At 32.2% G+C, this 19,838-nt stretch overlaps 1 protein-coding gene across 1 annotated transcript in view; it reads right to left on the bottom strand.

Annotated features, from left to right (window-relative positions):
* Nucleotides 1–19,838, bottom strand: part of LOC129607486 (myosin light chain kinase, smooth muscle) — a 108,145-nt gene that overhangs the window by 54,404 nt on the left and 33,903 nt on the right. Inside the window, exon 8 of the mRNA XM_055518515.1 lies at nt 1,364–19,804. Coding sequence (XP_055374490.1) covers nt 1,364–19,804 — 18,441 coding nt within the window. The remainder of the gene's footprint in view (nt 1–1,363; nt 19,805–19,838) is intronic.

Raw genomic sequence — 19,838 nt, 5'->3', positions numbered from 1 at the left:
GAAATATTCTTAAAATTGGTGTTAATCAATTCATACAATTGATTCGGAGAACTTGAAATTTTTAAATTTTTTTTTTTTAGTTGAAAACTAAGCAGTGAATTACTTTTATATTGAACTTCACAATTGCTTTCGAATTTAATTCGAATCCTCTAATTCGGTAGATCCTTTTTTTATTTTTATTATTTGTTGAAATAGATAGAATATAAAGGAAATAGAAAATTTGTTATTAACAATTATTTAACAAAAAGAAAACAAATAAATTATTAAAACGAATGCAATTTAATTATTACTATTCAATTATTCGTGGAGGAAGGTAATTGTGTCTATTCTTTATCTTAACCTACTAAAAACTATAGGTAAAATAGTTTAACAAAAACTATCCTTAATTCAATACCAATTAATAATATAAGAATCAATTTTTTAAATAATTTCATTTAAAAACTAAAAATAAATAAAAATAAGTAAACATTATTTTTTATTAATAGCAATAATTAGAAAAAGAAAAATACTTAAATATATTTAGATTTTATTAAACTAATTTTAATTTTTGTAATAAACAACAAAAAAAATATTATTTAGAATGTTATTTGGTCAGTATACCTTTTTTTTAATCATTCCGATAGTGTATGTAATTCAAAGAGAAAGCAGAAAAAAAAACAATCTAATATAATCAAAATAGAACGCATAAAACTTTAAAATATTATTGCAATTGTTTGCAGTTTTCGTTTATATATTACGTATACTAGTATATTTGTATACTAAATAGTATATATACTTATATATACATATATACGCTTGGCAAGTATTTGATGACCACCGATTGTTACAAAAAAAAAAAGAAATAAATAAATAAAAAATTTTTCTTCTATTTTTAAATACACTGTGTATTTTCACCTATTTTCGGCAAACTAACGGCAAAATTTTGTCTGACTCGATATTCAGAAACTATGGCAATTGTAATAGTTTTTTTTTGCTATACATACATAAGTACATGTAACATATAATAATATTGGTAAGTGGTAATCTATGCAGATCATTAAGCGATAGTGATATTTATCGTAGAAAATCCGATATTATTATTATAAATACAAATCATTTCATACAAATGATTCGCGTCTATAATAGGATCTTAGAAACTTTTACGATAAATATTATACTATCATTTACTTGGAATAAGCCCCAGATAGTAATTATTCAAAAATTTTTGTTTCGATTTTTTGTTTAAATATTATGCAAGAACCTAACCTAATTTAGATAACAAAATATTGTAAATTATAAATTAAATATTTTTGTTTTAAATATTTTAGAAAATGAAATTTTTTAAAATTTGGAAAAAAGTCCAATAAATTATTAAAATATTTACCTTTTATACTTCTAGTAAACATTGGCGCAACTAATAAATCTTGTGAAGGTTTATGCGTATCATATATAGTTACCATTGAACTTGTCTCAATTTCACCATTACGATTTGTTGCCATACATGTATAAATGCCTGTATCTGCTAAAACGCAATTTTTAATTTCAAGTGATGATATACCATCATTATTATTAATCATATATTTTGATCCATTGATTAACACTGTATTATCTTTATACCATTTTATAGTTAAATCTGAACCAGATATGCTACAAGTTAATTTAACAACACCACCTACACCAGCAGTCCTATTTGTTAATTTCGTTTCAAAATTAGGTCTACGTTTTGCTTCACGTTGTTGTTTTTTATCTTTATATTGATCATATTCTTCTTTTTCTTTTGTATCCCGTTGTTGAATTTTCGGTGGTTTTCTTTGCTCGAGATCTTTTGTCTTGTCATCTACTTGTACTGAAGTTTGTTTTATTTCCTCAGTTTCCATTGGCTGTGTTTTGTAGTCCTTTGATGTATCAATTTTTTTTTCCATTTCAATATTATCTTGTTCAATTTCTTTCTTTTTAGTTTGTTCTTGGATTGATTCATTTTCTACAACTTTGGTTTCAATTTTTCCTTTCACCATATCCGATTTTAGTTTATCTTCCAACTTGTTTGAAATTACTTCAGGCTCTTTTTGAAGTGATTTTCTTCTCTTTTCAGTTTTGTTATCTTCACTAGTTTCTTTCTTAATTGATTTTCTTTTCTTAGGTTCTTCATTATCTGTTGTCTTCGGTTCTACTTCCTGTTTTTCAGCTTTATCCAATTGTTTTACTTTTTCAACTTTTTTATCTTCACTAGTTTCTTTTTTGATAGATTTTCTTCTTTGGGTTTCTTCATTATCTTTTGCCTTCGGTTCTACTTCCTGTTTTTCACTTTTATCTAATTGTTTTACCTTTTCAGCTTTTTTATCTTCACTGGTTTCTTTTTTGATAGATTTTCTTCTTTGAGTTTCTTCATTATCTTTTGCCTTTGGTTCTGCTTCTTCTCTTTTGACTTCATCCAGTTGTTTTACGCTTTCAGTTTTTTTGTCTTCACTAGTTTCTTTTTTAATAGATTTTATCCTTTTAGGCTGTTCATCTTTTGCCTTCGTTTCTTCTTCCTCTTTTTTAATTTCATCTAATTTTTTTACAGTTTCAGTTTTGTTATCTTCACTAGTTTCTTTTTTGATAGATTTTCTTCTTTGAGTTTCTTCATTATCTTTTGCCTTTGGTTCTGCTTCTTCTCTTTTGACTTCATCCAGTTGTTTTACGCTTTCAGTTTTTTTGTCTTCACTAGTTTCTTTTTTAATAGATTTTCTCTTTTTAGGCTGTTCATCTTTTGTCTTCGTTTCTTCTTCCTCTTTTTTAATTTCATCTAATTTTTTTACAGTTTCAGTTTTGTTATCTTCACTAGTTTCTTTCTTAATAGATTTTCTTTTTTTAGGTTCTTCATGATCTTTTAACTTCGGTTCTACTTCCTCCTTTTGAACTTCATCTTGAACGCTTTCAGTTTTTTTATCCTCGCTTATTTCTTTTTTAATAGATTTTCTTCTTTTAAGTTCATCTTTTTCCTTCGATCCTTGATCATCTTTTATAATTTCACCTACTTGTTTCACACTTTCGGCCTTTTTATCTTCACTAGTTTCTTTCTTAATAGACTTCCTTTTTTTGGGATCTTCATTATCTTTCGCCTTCAGTTCTTCAACATCATTTTGAACTTCACCTACTTGTTTTACACCTTTTTCTTTTGATTCTTCTGTTGGTTGCGATTTTTGTTCAGATTTTGATTTCTTTTCCTCTAGCTGTTTCTTTTCTGCAATGTTTTCTGCTTCAGATTCTTTTCTGTTTTTCATTTTTTCTTCAACTTCCGATTTAATTTCTTGTGCTTTTATTTCATTTAAATCTTCAACTCGTTCTTTTTCAAGATTAACTTTTTCGCCCAGTTGTTGTTTTGATTCTTCTTGAACCGTCTTTTCTTTAGCTTCATTTACAATTTCTTTCGATTTGGTTTGGTTTACTATTTTTTCCTCCTCTATTCTTGATATTTCTTTATCTGCTTTTTCTACTGAGTTTTTAGATTCTTTATCGCTTTCTTTTCTTTGCATTTTCGCATCTTCTAAGCTCTCAGTCTTAGTTTCTCTTTCTCTTGACTTTTCTGAGTCCACCTTTGAATCATCGGCTTGTTTAAGTTCTTCTTTTTTATAATCTGTTGCTGCTTCTACTTCCTCTTTCTTCTTGGATATTTCTTCCGTAGAATCTTCAACTGTTGCTTCAGAACTCTTTTTTCGTTTATCTTCCTTAATGGATTTTCTTTTAGTTTCCTTAGTTTCTTCATGTTTCTTGTCAAGTATCTTTTCAATTTTATCTTCTGTAGAACCTTCAGGCAAAGATTCTTTTTTAGATATTTCTGATATATCTGCCTTTTGAGCTTCGGGTTTTTCTATTACTTCCAAAATAGATTCCCGGCGTGTTGTATCAAGCTTTTTCTCTTTAATTGAATCATCAGCTTTTTCCAATGATTTAGCAACATGAGGTTCCATTTTTTCTATATCTTTCAGATCTGATTTTTTTCTCTTTTCATCGAACTTTTCCATTTTAATCTCTTCCGGCTCTTTAACAAATATTTTTGCTTTTTGTGATTGCGGCTCCTCAATCTCTTGAACCAAAGAACTTCTTCTCCTAGTGTCGATAGTTTCCTGTTTAATTTCTTCTGGTTTCTTCACCGTAATTTTAGCAACTTGCACCTCTGGTTCATCAACATCTCGTATTACAGAGCTTCTTCTCTTTGCGTCTACACTTTCTTGTGTGATTTCCTCTGCTTGCTTTATTGTTATTTGTGCAGCCTGTGGCTTTGGAATCTCAATGTTTTCAACAATAGAATCTTTTCTTTTTGAATCGAGTTTCTCCGTCTTAATTTCTTCAGGCTTCTTTACTGTAACTTCTGCTACTTGTAATTGGGGTGTTTCCAATTCTTGAACAACTGAGTCCTTTCGTTTTGCGTCAATAGTTTCTTGTTTGATTTCTTCCGGCTTTTTCACTGTTACTTGTGCTACTTGGGCTTGAGGTTCTTCAATATCTTTTACGACAGAGCTTCTTCTCTGTGAATCAAGTTTTTCTTGCTTGATTTCTTCCGGCTGTTTAACCGTTATTTGAGCTACCAGTGGTTGTGGTGCTTCAATATCTTGTATAATAGAGCTCCTTCTCTTTGAATCAACATCTTCCTGCTGAATCGCTTCAGGTGCTACTACTTTCGCAGTTTGCACCTTTGGCTCCTCTATGTCTTGTACGACAGAACTTCTTCTTTTTGCATCGACAGTCTCTTGTGTAATTCTTTCTGGTTTTGTTACTGAAATTTCGGCCTTTTGTGCCTGTGGTTCTGGAATATCTTTCACTATCGAGCTTCTTCTCTTTGAATCTAGCTTTTCTTCCGTAAGTTCTTCCGGCTTTTTAAGAGTTATTTGTGCTACTTGTGGCTGATCCTTTTCAATATCTTGTACAACAGAACTTTTTCTTTTAGCGTCAAAAACTTCCTGTTTAATGTCTGCGGATTCCTTATTCAACATTTGTCCCGTTTGTGCATGTGCTTCTGCAACATCTGTTATTACTGAATCTTTTCTTTTTGTATCATATATGTCTTGCTTTGTAGCGCCCTTGTTCTCTTCTTCTATCGATAAATCTTTTTTAAGCTCAGCAATTTTTTTACTTAACATCATTAAAGGCTGTGAAAGACGCTCTGCTTTTGCTGCCAAACTAACAACATTAACATTCGTTATTTCACTGTCAACACAGTCATTAAGAAACAATATTTTATTTTGAACAACACTTAATTCCTTTGCAAGCTGTGAACTTGCACCAAGTTCATTGAATGCCATAAATGCATTCATCAAATTGGTTTGTAATTTTACAATTTTACTTGACGACTTTTCAAGATTCTCAAATTCATTTGTTTGATATTCGGCGAATATATTTCTACAATTTTGAAGTGGTTGAACAACTTGTTTAAATGCATGTAGATGCTTTATTTCTCCCGGTATTGTCAAAAGCTCTTGTAAAAGAGTATCAATTCCTTTCTCTGTAGCAATTAACATTTTTCGCGAATATTGAAGGCGAAGATCTGGCAAAAATTCGGTCACTTTGTTGAATATCGTAAATGCTTCTTCCACGATTTGCTCAGCTGCCGATGTCACTGATTTTTCTTTATCGTCACATTTAGCTAACATATCAGTTCGAATTTCAAAAAGAACTTCCACCGCTTTGCTCAAGTTTTCCGTGTCTTGATGGGAATCAATAATAGTTTTTTCGATATCATTCAAATTTTTTATATTTTTCCTAACGTTTGCGTTGGCAATTTCATCGTCACACGATTTTTGAAAATCTTTAAGTTTTCTTTTTAAATCATCTAAAATCATAAAACTATATTTTTCATTGGTCTCTTTAAGATTTTTGTCAATGATTTTTTTTTCAGATTGTATTTTTCTTTCCACTTCTTGATTTTTATCTTCCAATATTACTTCAGGATCAACTATGCTTCTTTTGTCTTTGGACTCCAAAGGCTGATTTTCTGCTGTCGAAAAATCCTTGAGAATTTTATTTAAGTTACCAAATGTTTCGTGCAATATCCCAACATCGCCAGCTAGTGCTAATGTTGCAATATCATTTTGAGAGCCATCTATTGAATCATTTAAGGCTAAAATTTTATTTTGAGCGTTTATAACCTGTTCTTTTAACGGGTTTTCACATTCATTTCCTAAGTCGTTCAAGCAGAGAAAAACGGACATTAACTGACTTTGAAGTTTGATAATTTTATTAGCATTTTTGCTGAGAAATGCATTTTTATCATCCGTTAATTCTAACAAACACTTTTGAAGAGAAATAACAGGATCTGCTGCTTTTTTAATTGATAAAATAGAACTTTGTTCTGGAGCTATTAACGTTATTAATTCTACAAAGTTTCCTAATTCATTAATAGAACCAGCATACATACAATTGATTTTCTTAAGCTTTTCGTCATCCAAAATAACTTCCAAAACTTTTGAACCTTCCAAAGCTTTAATTTCCATTTGTTTCTGCATAATATTTTTATCCATTCCCTTTGCTAAATCGGCGTTGCTAATGTCAATTTTCTGAGTTTCTAAAGCGCTAACCTCAGCCTTCTTCTGCTCTACAATTTGTTCTATTACATCAATATCAGACAAAATATTTTTTTCAGTCAAAGCTATATCTCCCTGACTTGCCACTTTCTTCTCTAAAGCTTCAATTTCAATTTTCTTTTGTTCAACTATTTCTTCCATTTCATTCAATTCCACTTTATTCTTTTGATCGAGCACCGATATTTCTGCTCTCTCAGCTCGTTTAGTTTCCAATGCTAAAATTTCAATTCTTTTCTGATTTGCGATTTGCTGCATTTGTTGAATCTCTTCCGGTTTTAATTGAGTTGTTGATATTTGGCCTTGGCTAGAGACTACAGATTCGAGGGCTACGACCTCTAATTTCTTTTGATCAATTGTCTGTTGCACTTTTTGAATGTCTGAGGCAACTTTTTCATTCGTTCTTGCAATAGCTGCTTGTTGTGCATTTTGCGTTTCAAGAGCTTTTATTTCAGCTTTCTTTTGCAAAACTATTTGCTCTATATGTTGAATTTCTTCAATAGATTTCATTTCAACTTCAGCCACTTCTCCTTTTTGTGGCAGTTTTGATTCTAAAGCTTTTATTTCTAATTTATTTTGTTCAATAATCAATTGCAAATGCTTAACTTCTTCAGCAGCTGGAGAATCTGTTTTAGCAACTTGTGCTTGTTGCGCTTTTTGAGTTTCTAGGGCTTTTACTTCTGCTTTCTTTTGTTCCATAATCTGCTGTACTTGTTGAATTTCATCAAGTTTTCTTTCCTCCGCAACAGTTATTTCCCCTTGTTCTGCTACTCTCTTTCCCAAAGCTTGTATTTCAATTTTCTTTTGTTCAACTATTTGTTGCATTTGTTGAATTTCTTCTTTTACTTTCGGATCGGCCGCCAACATTTCTGCCCTCTCAGCACGCTTACTTTCCAATGCTCGAATTTCCGCTTTCTTTTGATCTACCATTTGATTCATCTGTTGGATTTCTTCAGGTTTTAGTTGAATGATAGAAATTTCGCCTTGTTTAGAAACTTGAGACTCGAGTGCAACAACCTCTAATTTCTTTTGATTAATTGTCAGTTGCATATTTTCTATTTCAGATGCAGATTTTGCATCAGATTTTGCCAGAGTTGCTTGTTGTGCGTTTTGAGTTTCAAGAGCTTTTATTTCAGCTTTCTTTTGAGAAACTATCTGCTCTATTTGTTGAATTTCTTCAATAGATTTCATTTCAACTTCAGCTACTTCTCCTATTTGTGGCAGTTTTGATTCTAAAGCTTTTATTTCTAGTTTGTTTTGTTCAATAACCAATTGCAAGTGCTTAACTTCTTCAGCAGCAGGAGAATCTGCTTTAGCAATTTGTGCTTGTTGTGCTTTTTGAGTTTCTAGGGCTTTTACTTCTACTTTCTTTTGTTCCATAATCTGCTGTACTTGTTGAATTTCATCAAGTTTTCTTTCCTCCGCAACAGTTATTTCCCCTTGTTCTGCTACTTTCTTTTCCAAAGCTTGTATTTCAATTTTCTTTTGTTCAACTATTTGTTGCATTTGTTGAATTTCTTCTTTTACTTTCGGATCGGCCGCCGACACTTCTGCCCTCTCAGCACGCTTATTTTCCAATGCTCGAATTTCCGCTTTCTTTTGATCTACCATTTGATTCATCTGCTGGATTTCTTCAGGTTTTAGTTGAATGATAGAAATTTCGCCTTGTTTAGAAACTTGAGACTCGAGTGCAACAACCTCTAATTTCTTTTGATTAATTGTCAGTTGCATATTTTCTATTTCAGATGCCGATTTTGCATCAGATTTTTCCAGAGTTGCTTGTTGTGCGTTTTGAGTTTCAAGAGCTTTTATTTCAGCTTTCTTTTGAGAAACTATCTGCTCTATTTGTTGAATTTCTTCAATAGATTTCATTTCAACTTCAGCTACTTCTCCTATTTGTGGCAGTTTTGATTCTAAAGCTTTTATTTCTAGTTTGTTTTGTTCAATAACCAATTGTAAGTGCTTAACTTCTTCAGCAGCAGGAGAATCTGTTTTAGCAATTTGTGCTTGTTGCGCTTTTTGAGTTTCTAGGGCTTTTACTTCTGCTTTCTTTTGTTCCATAATCTGCTGTACTTGTTGAATTTCATCAAGTTTCCTTTCCTGCACAACAGTTATTTCCCCTTGTTCTGCTACTTTCTTTTCCAAAGCTTGTATTTCAATTTTCTTTTGTTCAACTATTTGTTGCATTTGTTGAATTTCTTCTTTTACTTTCGGATCGGCCGCCGAAACTTCTGCCCTCTCAGCACGCTTATTTTCCAATGCTCGAATTTCCGCTTTCTTTTGATCTACCATTTGATTCATCTGTTGGATTTCTTCAGGTTTTAGTTGAATGATAGAAATTTCACCTTGTTTAGAAACTTGAGACTCGAGTGCAACAACCTCTAATTTCTTTTGATTAATTGTCAGTTGCATATTTTCTATTTCAGATGCCGATTTTGCATCAGATTTTTCCAGAGTTGCTTGTTGTGCGTTTTGAGTTTCAAGAGCTTTTATTTCAGCTTTCTTTTGAGAAACTATTTGCTCTATTTTTTGAATTTCTTCAATAGATTTCATTTCAACTTCAGCCACTTCTCCTTTTTGTGGCAGTTTTGATTCTAAAGCTTTTATTTCTAGTTTGTTTTGTTCAATAACCAATTGCAAGTGCTTAACTTCTTCAGCAGCAGGAGAATCTGCTTTAGCAATTTGTGCTTGTTGTGCTTTTTGAGTTTCTAGGGCTTTTACTTCTGCTTTCTTTTGTTCCATAATCTGCTGTACTTGTTGAATTTCATCAAGTTTTCTTTCCTCCACAACAGTTATTTCCCCTTGTTCTGCTACTTTCTTTTCCAAAGCTTGTATTTCAATTTTCTTTTGTTCAACTATTTGTTGCATTTGTTGAATTTCTTCTTTTACTTTCGGATCGGCCGCCGACACTTCTGCCCTCTCAGCTCGCTTATTTTCCAATGCTCGAATTTCCGCTTTCTTTTGATCTACCATTTGATTCATCTGTTGGATTTCTTCAGGTTTTAGTTGAATGATAGAAATTTCGCCTTGTTTAGAAATTTGAGACTCGAGTGCAACAACCTCTAATTTCTTTTGATTAATTGTCAGTTGCATATTTTCTATTTCAGATGCCGATTTTGCATCAGATTTTGCCAGAGTTGCTTGTTGTGCGTTTTGAGTTTCAAGAGCTTTTATTTCAGCTTTCTTTTGAGAAACTATCTGCTCTATTTGTTGAATTTCTTCAATAGATTTCATTTCAACTTCAGCTACTTCTCCTATTTGTGGCAGTTTTGATTCTAAAGCTTTTATTTCTAGTTTGTTTTGTTCAATAACAAATTGTAAGTGCTTAACTTCTTCAGCAGCAGGAGAATCTGCTTTAGCAATTTGTGCTTGTTGCGCTTTTTGAGTTTCTAGGGCTTTTACTTCTGCTTTCTTTTGTTCCATAATCTGCTGTACTTGTTGAATTTCATCAAGTTTCCTTTCCTGCACAACAGTTATTTCCCCTTGTTCTGCTACTTTCTTTTCCAAAGCTTGTATTTCAATTTTCTTTTGTTCAACTATTTGTTGCATTTGTTGAATTTCTTCTTTTACTTTCGGATCGGCCGCCGACACTTCTGCCCTCTCAGCACACTTATTTTCCAATGCTCGAATTTCCGCTTTCTTTTGATCTACCATTTGATTCATTTGTTGGATTTCTTCAGGTTTTAGTTGAATGGTGGAAATTTCGCCTTGTTTAGAAACTTGAGACTCGAGTGCAACAACCTCTAATTTCTTTTGATCAATTGTCAATTGCACATTGTCTATTTCAGATGCAGATTTTGCATCAGATTTTGCCAGAGTTGCTTGTTGTGCGTTTTGCGTTTCAAGAGCTTTTATTTCAGCTTTCTTTTGAGAAACTATCTGCTCTATTTGTTGAATTTCTTCAATAGATTTCATTTCAACTTCAGCCACTTCTCCTTTTTGTGGCAGTTTTGATTCTAAAGCTTTTATTTCTAGTTTGTTTTGTTCAATAACCAATTGCAAGTGCTTAACTTCTTCAGCAGCTGGAGAATCTGCTTTAGCAATTTGCGCTTGTTTTGCTTTTTGAGTTTCTAGGGCTTTTACTTCTGCTTTCTTTTGTTCCACGATTTGCTGTACTTGTTGAATTTCATCAAGTTTCCTTTCCTGCACAACAGTTATTTCCCCTTGTTCTGCTACTTTCTTTTCCAAAGCTTGTATTTCAATTTTCTTTTGTTCAACTATTTGTTGCATTTGTTGAATTTCTTCTTTTACTTTCGGATCAGCCGTCGACACTTCTGCGCTCTCAGCTTGCTTATTTTCCAATGCTCGAATTTCTGCTTTCTTTTGATGTACCATTTGATTCATTTGTTGGATTTCTTCAGGTTTTAGTTGAATGGTGGAAATTTCGCCTTGTTTAGAAACTTGAGACTCGAGTGCAACAACCTCTAATTTCTTTTGATCAATTGTCAATTGCACATTGTCTATTTCAGATGCAGATTTTGCATCAGATTTTGCCAGAGTTGCTTGTTGTGCGTTTTGCGTTTCAAGAGCTTTTATTTCAGCTTTCTTTTGGGAAACTATCAGTTCTATTTGCTGAATTTCTTCAGCCGATTTCATTTCAACTTCGGCCTCAGCCACTTCTCCTATTTGTGGCAGTTTTGATTCTAAAGCTTTTATTTCTAGTTTGTTTTGTTCAATAACCAATTGTAAGTGCTTAACTTCTTCAGCAGCAGGAGAATTTGCTTTAGCAATTTGCGCTTGTTGTGCTTTTTGAGTTTCTAGAGCTTTTACTTCTACTTTCTTTTGTTCCATAATCTGCTGTACTTGTTCAATTTCATTAAGTTTCCTTTCCTCTGGAACAATTATTTCCCCTTGTTCTGCTACTTTCTTTTCCAAAGCTTGTATTTCAATTTTCTTTTGTTCAACTATTTGTTGCATTTGTTGAATTTCTGCTTTTACTGTCGAATCGACCATCAACATTTCTGCCCTTTCAGCTTGCTTATTTTCCAATGCTCGAATTTCCGCTTTCTTTTGATCTACCATTTGATTCATCTGTTGGATTTCTTCAGGTTTTAGTTGAATGGTAGAAATTTCGCCTTGTTTAGAAACTTGAGACTCGAGTGCAACAACCTCTAATTTCTTTTGATCAATTGTCAATTGCACATTGTCTATTTCAGATGCAGATTTTGCATCAGATTTTGCCAGAGTTGCTTGTTGTGCGTTTTGCGTTTCAAGAGCTTTTATTTCAGCTTTCTTTTGAGAAACTATCTGCTCTATTTGATAAATTTCTTCAATAGATTTCATTTCAACTTCAGCCACTTCTCCTATTTGTGGCAGTTTTGATTCTAAAGCTTTTATTTCTAGTTTGTTTTGTTCAATAACCAATTTCAAGTGCTTAACTTCTTCAACAGCAGGAGAATCTGTTTTAGCAATTTGCGCTTGTTGTGCTTTTTGAGTTTCTAGAGCTTTTACTTCTGCTTTCTTTTGTTCCACAATTTGCTGTACTTGTTCAATTTCATTAAGTTTCCTTTCCTCTGGAACAATTATTTCCCCTTGTTCTGCTACTTTCTTTTCCAAAGCTTGTATTTCAATTTTCTTTTGTTCAATTATTTGTTGCATTTGCTTGATATCTTCTTTTGCTTTGGGATCGGCCATCGATATTTCAGCCCTCTCAGCTTCTTTATTTTCCAATGCTCGAATTTCTGTTTTCTTTTGATTTACTATTTGACTCATCTGTTGAATCTCTTCAGGTTTTAATTGGTCTGTAGAAAACTGACCTTGTTGAGGAATTTGTGATTCCAAAGCAACAACTTCCAGTTTTTTTTTATCAATTTGTTGCTGTACTTTCTGTATTTCTAATAAGATTTTCTCGTCAGTCTTAGCAAGAATTGCTTGTTGTTCGTTCTGTTTTTCAAGTGCTTTTATTTCAATATATTTTTGTGTTACAATTTTTTCAATGTGTTGAACCATTTCTGGAGATATCTCCCTTTGGTCTTCTTTAATTTCTTTATCTTTTGCAGACTGTACTAAAGTATGAGTCAAGTAGTCATTTAACACTTTAACTGGCTTTTCTAAACTTTCAACCTTACTGGCAATTTCTATCATTTTAAGAACAGGTGCAGATTCTTCAATTACATTGTTAATAGTAAGGAAAACTTTTTCAATTTCAGCTAAATGATCTTTTAAATGTCTTTCACTTTTGTCACTAACCTCATTAAAATTAATAAAAGCATTCATTAAAACTTTTTGTAAATTTATAATTTTAGCAGAAGTTTTAGCAAATTGCGAATTTTGTTGGTTAAATATTTGTTGCATATTAACTTCGAGATCCGTCATCGAATTAACAAGATGAGACAAATTTTTAAATTCAGGCTTTTCTCTATTTTTGGATAAAATTTCTATAAGTTGTTTGATTTGCGTAAATGTGTGTTTCACTATTAGGTTTGAAAAATCTTTCTCTAAAGCTGGGTTATCAACTAAATGATCTTTCAAAATCTTATCTATAATATCTATGTTTTGGTTTTCACCTTCTGTGAATTCTGAAGAATCATATGTATGCACTAGGTGCTCTCTCAACTTAAGTAAAGTTTTTGCAGCTCTCTTATTCATATCTTCGCTTGGATTTTTAGTTTTAGATAATTCATCATGGATTTGTTGTAATTCTTCTAATGATCTGTTGATATTATCGTTATGTTTTTCTTTCTTAAAATGTTCTTGAAGTTCGATCAATTGCTGCTTAAAGTGAGTATTCTCAATTTTAATTAATTCTTGTTTTTCAACTGTTGCATCTCTTACTTTATTTGCCAAATTTCTTATTGGATTAGATAATGATTCCATTTTTAAACAAATTTCGGTTATACCAAGTTTATCTTTAACGGTAATTAAATTAAATAATTCCTCAATTTTATTTTGAAGTTCGCCAATGACTTTTTCTAATTCTTTTGGACATCCGGCAGATGCTTCTTTTAAAGTACCTAATACAATCTCTGCACTTTCCTTTAAATTAGCATATTGTGCTAAGTTCTTATTAATGCTTGTTTCATTGATTTTTGCAAGTTCATTAAGAGCCACATCAAAATTGTTTAAACCGGTAATAAGATTTTCAAGCTTAAAGCTTTCAATTATTTTTTTATCAATCCGGCAAAGTTTCTTAATTTCGTCTTTTGGACTAGTAATGAGGTCCTGAATAAAAGTTTGTCTTAAATTTTTATGATTATTAATTATGTTCGAGAAAAGCAGCTCATTTAGTTTGACTATTTGATCTAATTTTAGTTTCATTTCTTGATCGCTAATTGAGTTTTTCTCATTATCGATATGGTTTAAAAGGTCCCTTAATTTAAATAATGGAAGAAAAAGATCATCTTCAATTACTTTTGCAGGTTTTTCTCTCAATATGTTTTCGATTTCAACTATTGTGGATTTAAGAGCATTTAATGGTTCAAATATTTTTTTTGGTAGTTCATTTTGAATCATTTGAAGGATATTGCTATTTATAATTTTTAAATTGTTTAAATTCTCCGTTATAAATTGGGATCTGCTATCAATTTTTTGGCGTTTTTCATCTTCTTCACTAGTAATGGGAGTTTCTTCGCTTACCTTACGTTTTAAATTATTTTTATCGATATCCATTTGAAGTGATTGCTGTTCAGCGAGAATATTCGGTTCCGTACTTTTGGCGGACTCTTTGGAAAAACCGTCTTTGTCGTCGTTTTTTTTTAGTTCCTCAAGCATTTCAGCTTCTTCGCGTATAGCTTCAAAAAGTTCAGCCTGGTTTTTGTTTATTATTTTTGGTTCGGTTAAAGCTTTGTAAACCTCAGAATCCATACTATCAATTTTCTCTAAAATTTTTTGCAATTTTGTTTGCTCTTCTGGTGTAAGTTCACGCTCTTCTGAATGTTTTTGTAATTCGAGAGCTTGACTTGTTAAATCCTCTACAGTTTCAGTTCGAACTATAGTAGACAAATCAGTAACAGATATGTCTTCATCTTGAATTAATTGACCCACATTTCTAATAGCTTTTTTTAATTTTTGTAACGGTTTGATAATCTCATCAATTGATTCTCTTTCTTGCTCTGATAAAATGTTCACATCTTTTTGACTATTAACCCTATTTTCAATATAATCCAATTTTTCTCTTAAATCATTGATAACTCCAGAATAATTTTGTAGAAATAATTTCGCGTTTTCTTCCGTTTGCTCAGAAAGGATCTGTTGTAAAATGATTAAGAAATTTTTAGCATCCTTAACAGGCTCCAAAATTTCTATAATCTCCTCTTTCTTTAGTGCTTCATCTTTCATGGTTTCAATATTTGGAAGTATCTTTTTCAAATCTTCTTCCTTTTCTTCCTGAATCTCATCAAGTTTAATTGGAACTAAAACACTGTCTCTTGTTATTTCAGTTAATACACGACTAAAATCTTGTAAATTAGGTGATATTGCATCAATTTCTTGTAAAAATTCAGTAAGCTTGATTTTATCTTCTGAAGTTTCTATGAAATTGTAAATAGATGTTAAATTCTGTTGACATTCTGCAATTGGTTTTAATCCTTTTGATGGAATTAGTTCGCTTATATCACTTAATGATCTGTATAAATCCATCAAATATGTTTGAAGTGTTATCATTATCGATGAAGATTTCGACATCAGCAAGTTCTGCGACTTGTTAATATTGATCAATAGCTGTTGTAAATTGATTATTGGCTTTTCTATTGTTTTAATATAAGCTAAATTAGGATTAGTAGCAACAGCATTTCGAGTGGCATTTAACAATTCGTTAAGTTCAGTTTGAGATTTGTTAGCCATTTTTTCAGCTAGGAGAAACTCCAAAAGAGGAACATTATCAATAATATCATTGAAAGCTTTTTCAGTTTCAGACAATGGTCCTTCTAACATTTTTTCAAGTTCAGAATTTTCTAGAGCTACTTCGTATGTCTTCACCAAACATTCTTTGAGTTTAAATAATGAATTTGAGACATCTGATTTGTTTAAAATTTCTTCATCTACTCTTTGTGATTCAGCAAATTCACTTTGAATAATTTCAAAAGATGATTTTAGATCATTCAAAGATGTTTTAATATTTAAAAGAATGTCCGAAGCAACATTGGACTCTTTCGAATTCAAGAGCTGTTTTTCATTACCAACAATATTTAGGCAAATTTGAATTTGCTTAATTCCTTCTTTTAAACTATTCTTTAAACTGGGTTCCTCAACTTTAACTTTCACATCAGGAAGTTTAATAGCTTCAATTTTCGTTTCACTAACGGAAACGGTTTTTTGGATACCTTTGAGAATTTGTTCATCAAACACCGTCAATGATTTTGCCAGATCTTGTAAAGGTGTAATGATTGATTTTAATTTCGAGATATTGTCTAAACCCAGATCTGACTTTTCTTGATTTATTTCTCGTTCTATAATTTCTATGTAATTTAACAAATCTAATGTAGAATCTTCCAAATTTTTTTCTTTTGATCTTTCTAAAAAATTTTTATCTACATCAGTTACAAGGCCAGCTTGCTCCATCAAATTCTCAATATACTTTAGTTTTGTCACAATTGTTTTAATAGCAGCTACTTGATCTAACCCAAGCATAGTTACATCTAACTCAGCGCACTTATTAAAAACATTTAAAATCGAAGATTTGAATTCCTGCACAAGTAAATTATAGGAATTTATTTTTTTATCAATTATATCGACATCTACCTCCATTGGTGTGGCAGTTTGAATAGCAGCTTTTGTAACTTCGGTTGCTTTATTGGGAGGGCTTATACAGCTAACTAATTTCTCAATTGAATTGTTGATTTCTTCAAGAGGTAGAACAATTTTTGGATTTAAGCCTTGGACTTTTGCAGTTTTTCCTATTTCATTAATTGAATTTATACAGGTTTGAAGTTGTTGCAAAGGTTCAACCAATGTTTTTAGAGCTTCTGGTGCATCTTTTGCAGAAGAAGTGTATAGTGGTTCCACAATATTATGCTGTGTTATTACTTGAATATTTTCCATAATAGTTTCTAAAGGTCTTAAAAATTCTTGCAAAATTGAAACATCTCCGGTATCTGATAACATTTCAATGGTTTCGAATGCAAAAATCTCTTTAACCTTACTTATACTTTGCATAATATCTTGCAAAGGAGCTTTAATATTTTTCAAAAGAGTAATATGTTCTTTTGGCACAGCAGCTTCTTCAGATTCAGGAAATACAGTTTGCTGTTGAACAGCTGCTATACAAGCATGAAATTCCTCAAATATTTGTTTAGACTTCGCAATTAGTTTTTCAGAATTATGTAAAGACTTTGCTTCGTGAATAGACAAAATTGTTTTTTCTATTTCATCTCCTAATCTTTGCTGTGTTTCCAATTCATCTTGCAAAATTTTCATATCATGACTATCGATATCACTTATAATAGATTTAATCAAAAGTTTTATTTGCTTTAATGTTTTTAAATTGAAGTCGCTTGGTGACTGCCCAGTGAGAAGTAAAATATCTTCACAAAGCACTGCTTTATCATTTAAATGATCAAGAGGCTCTAATAAGTCGCTTAAGGATCCTGAAATAGATTTAGCTTCTGTTTGCCGTAAGCAATAGTTTAATTCATCTATTGGCCTTTTTAAATTTTCCAAAAGAGTCAAGTGGTATTTGTTAAATGACGAATCTAAAATATTTCCAACCAAACGGGAAACATCATTTTTTAAATTAATCATCTGAATATGAATTGCTTCTGGCATTTTTGGTGCTAAAAGTTCCATATTAGTTTCTAAATATAGTACTGCTTGAGCTATAGACTGGCACAATTTTTGTGCATCAGCTGACTCATTAGCAACCTCTTCACCAACTTGTCCACTTTCAATATCTTGAGCGAGTTGGGCTAATCCATTTTGTATTTCTTGAAGTGGGGGTACCATTTGTTCTACGATGCTTACGCTGACCATACCTGCATGAATATTTGTGGAAGATTGCTTAGCTAAAATTTCCAATCCTTTTTTAAGTTCAAATAAAGGTGGAGTGACAATATCTAAAACCGTTATATTAATTTTTTGTTCTAAATTTTCTTTCCCCGAAGAAGCGCTGACGGTATTTTGTTCTATTTTCTGCAACACTGAAGTTAACTCATCTATTGGTTCAGTTAATTTATCTAAAACTACTTCATGGACTTTTGAAAACAACTGTTCCTCATTTTCTTCCAAGGATAATTCATTTTCTATGCTTTCTAAGGAGCGTTGTATTTTCATGACTGGTTCGCATATCATTTTTAATGATTCTGCTTCAGAAGGCAATTGTAATATTGTTTGTTTATCAAACGGTGTTGCTGATGGTGCTAATGTTTGCATTTTAGCCACTTGTTCAGATATGTGCTGCGCTGTTTCAAATGCAGATGCTTCCTGTATAAGTGCCTGTGATTTTATTGTATCTTGAGTAATTTGAATTCCTTGCTGCATATCTTGAACGACTAATCTAATTTCATTTTTAAGCTTATCGGTTTCAAAATATTGAGCTATTTGTTTAACATTATCTAAAGCTTTTATTATTAAATCTCCTGAACTATCGATTACACAAACACTAGTTTTTTGAATTAAGGTAACACCATGTTCATCCATTTCAACACAACTTTCAATAACTTGCAAACTTCTATGAAGCTCATGAACATCTTCTTCAAGAGATTCAAATAATGTTTCCAAAGGAATTTCTCCTGAATAAACTTTCATCTTGCTTTGAATTTGTCTTAAAGGCTCCAAAATTTTTTGTATTATTCCAATACTTTGTTCAGCTGATGCAGGAGACATCATCATAGCGGATTGAGAAATAACTTCGTCCTGCACAACAACCAAATGTTTTTCAACCTGTTTCAGGCTTTTAGCTAAAGGCACCAATGCTTCCAAATTCGTTCTAATTAATTTTTCGTCAGTAATTTGTTTAGACGTTTTCGACAACACTTTTAGTCCATCACCTGCAGCTCCAGATATATCTTGCAAATGTACTTCTTGCTCACTTGTTCTCATCGACGAATCTGATTCTAATTCCACTTTTTCAGCCTTCTTCCTTTTAGGAGGAATTGGTTCTTTTGGTACAGCTCCAGAACTTACTGATGAAGGTTCTTTTTCTAAAGAAGAAATTGGAGCAGAGCCTTGGGCACTAGCAAAGGTTTGTAAATCTGATTCACTATCGTCGTCTCCTTTATGACTGCTTGATTTTTTAGATTGGGACAAACTTTGGAATTCATCACTTTCTGCACCTGGTTTTGACTTCTTTCTTTTTCTTGGGATTGGAGCTTGCATGCTAAGCTCCTCCTCCATTTTTACTATTGATTGATTTGCGAAATCTTCCATATCTCTATCGAAACTTGCGTGACCTCCTTTGCTTGAATGAACACTTGCTTCATGAATAGAAATATCGTCTACACCAGCTTCGGTTCTTTGGTCGTCGTCCGGGCTGAAATATTCTGGTGAAATATCTACTACAACTGCCTCCATAAGAAGATTCCCCGATTGAGATGTCTCCTTCACGAATCGTAGAGGTGGTAATTCAACTACATTGCCATCTGTTACATGCTCAGATATTTGCTCTGCATACATTTCGACAATTTGTAAAGCTTCTTCTTCTGTTAAATCTGGCGTTTCATATAGAGAAACTGAAACCTCTTTCCCGTCAAATGAAAATGACACATCACCCTTATCATCAACTGCTACTGAACCAACCGGAGTTTCATATAACTGAGATGTACGTTCCTCTTGTATGGTCGAAAGTGAGAAATTGCGTTGTAACTGAACAGCTTCACGTTCTTTTTGCTGTTGTTGCTGTTGTTGCTGATTTTTATAAGCGTCTTCAAAACCTAAAAGAGAAGCTGAGCTGGCAACAACACCCATACAGTTTCTGGCTTCGCATGTATATGTTCCAAGGCAACACGTACCATCTTGACCAGATATAATTCTATGGATATCACCAGGTTTTAACTCAACGCCATCCTTGTACCATTTTAAAACTGGTTGAGGTACGCCAATAACTTTACATTCTAAGTTAACGGCACCCTCTTCAGTCAAGACAGCCCTGAGACATTCTAAAAAGCGAGGTTTCTTATAATGGCGTGGTATTTGAAGTTTTAAAAAGCACGAAGTTATTGTTGTTCCAAAATCATTTGCAGCGATACACTTCCATTCAGCTTGATCTACGAATTCAACACATTTTATTGTAAGATGAAAATTCTCGTTTTGACCTTTAAATGCATTGTATCGCTCGTTTGTTTCCACGGGTAATTCATCACGAAACCATGATAATATAGGTTCAGGCGTTGCTTTAACTGAAGTTGAATTATATGAGTGGATTTTCCTATG

This window comes from Condylostylus longicornis, unplaced genomic scaffold, assembly GCF_029603195.1.
Source record: "Condylostylus longicornis isolate FDR11 unplaced genomic scaffold, ASM2960319v2 ptg000027l, whole genome shotgun sequence".
Taxonomy (NCBI): Eukaryota; Metazoa; Arthropoda; class Insecta; order Diptera; family Dolichopodidae; genus Condylostylus; species Condylostylus longicornis.
This window is presented reverse-complemented; position numbering and strand designations above follow the sequence as displayed.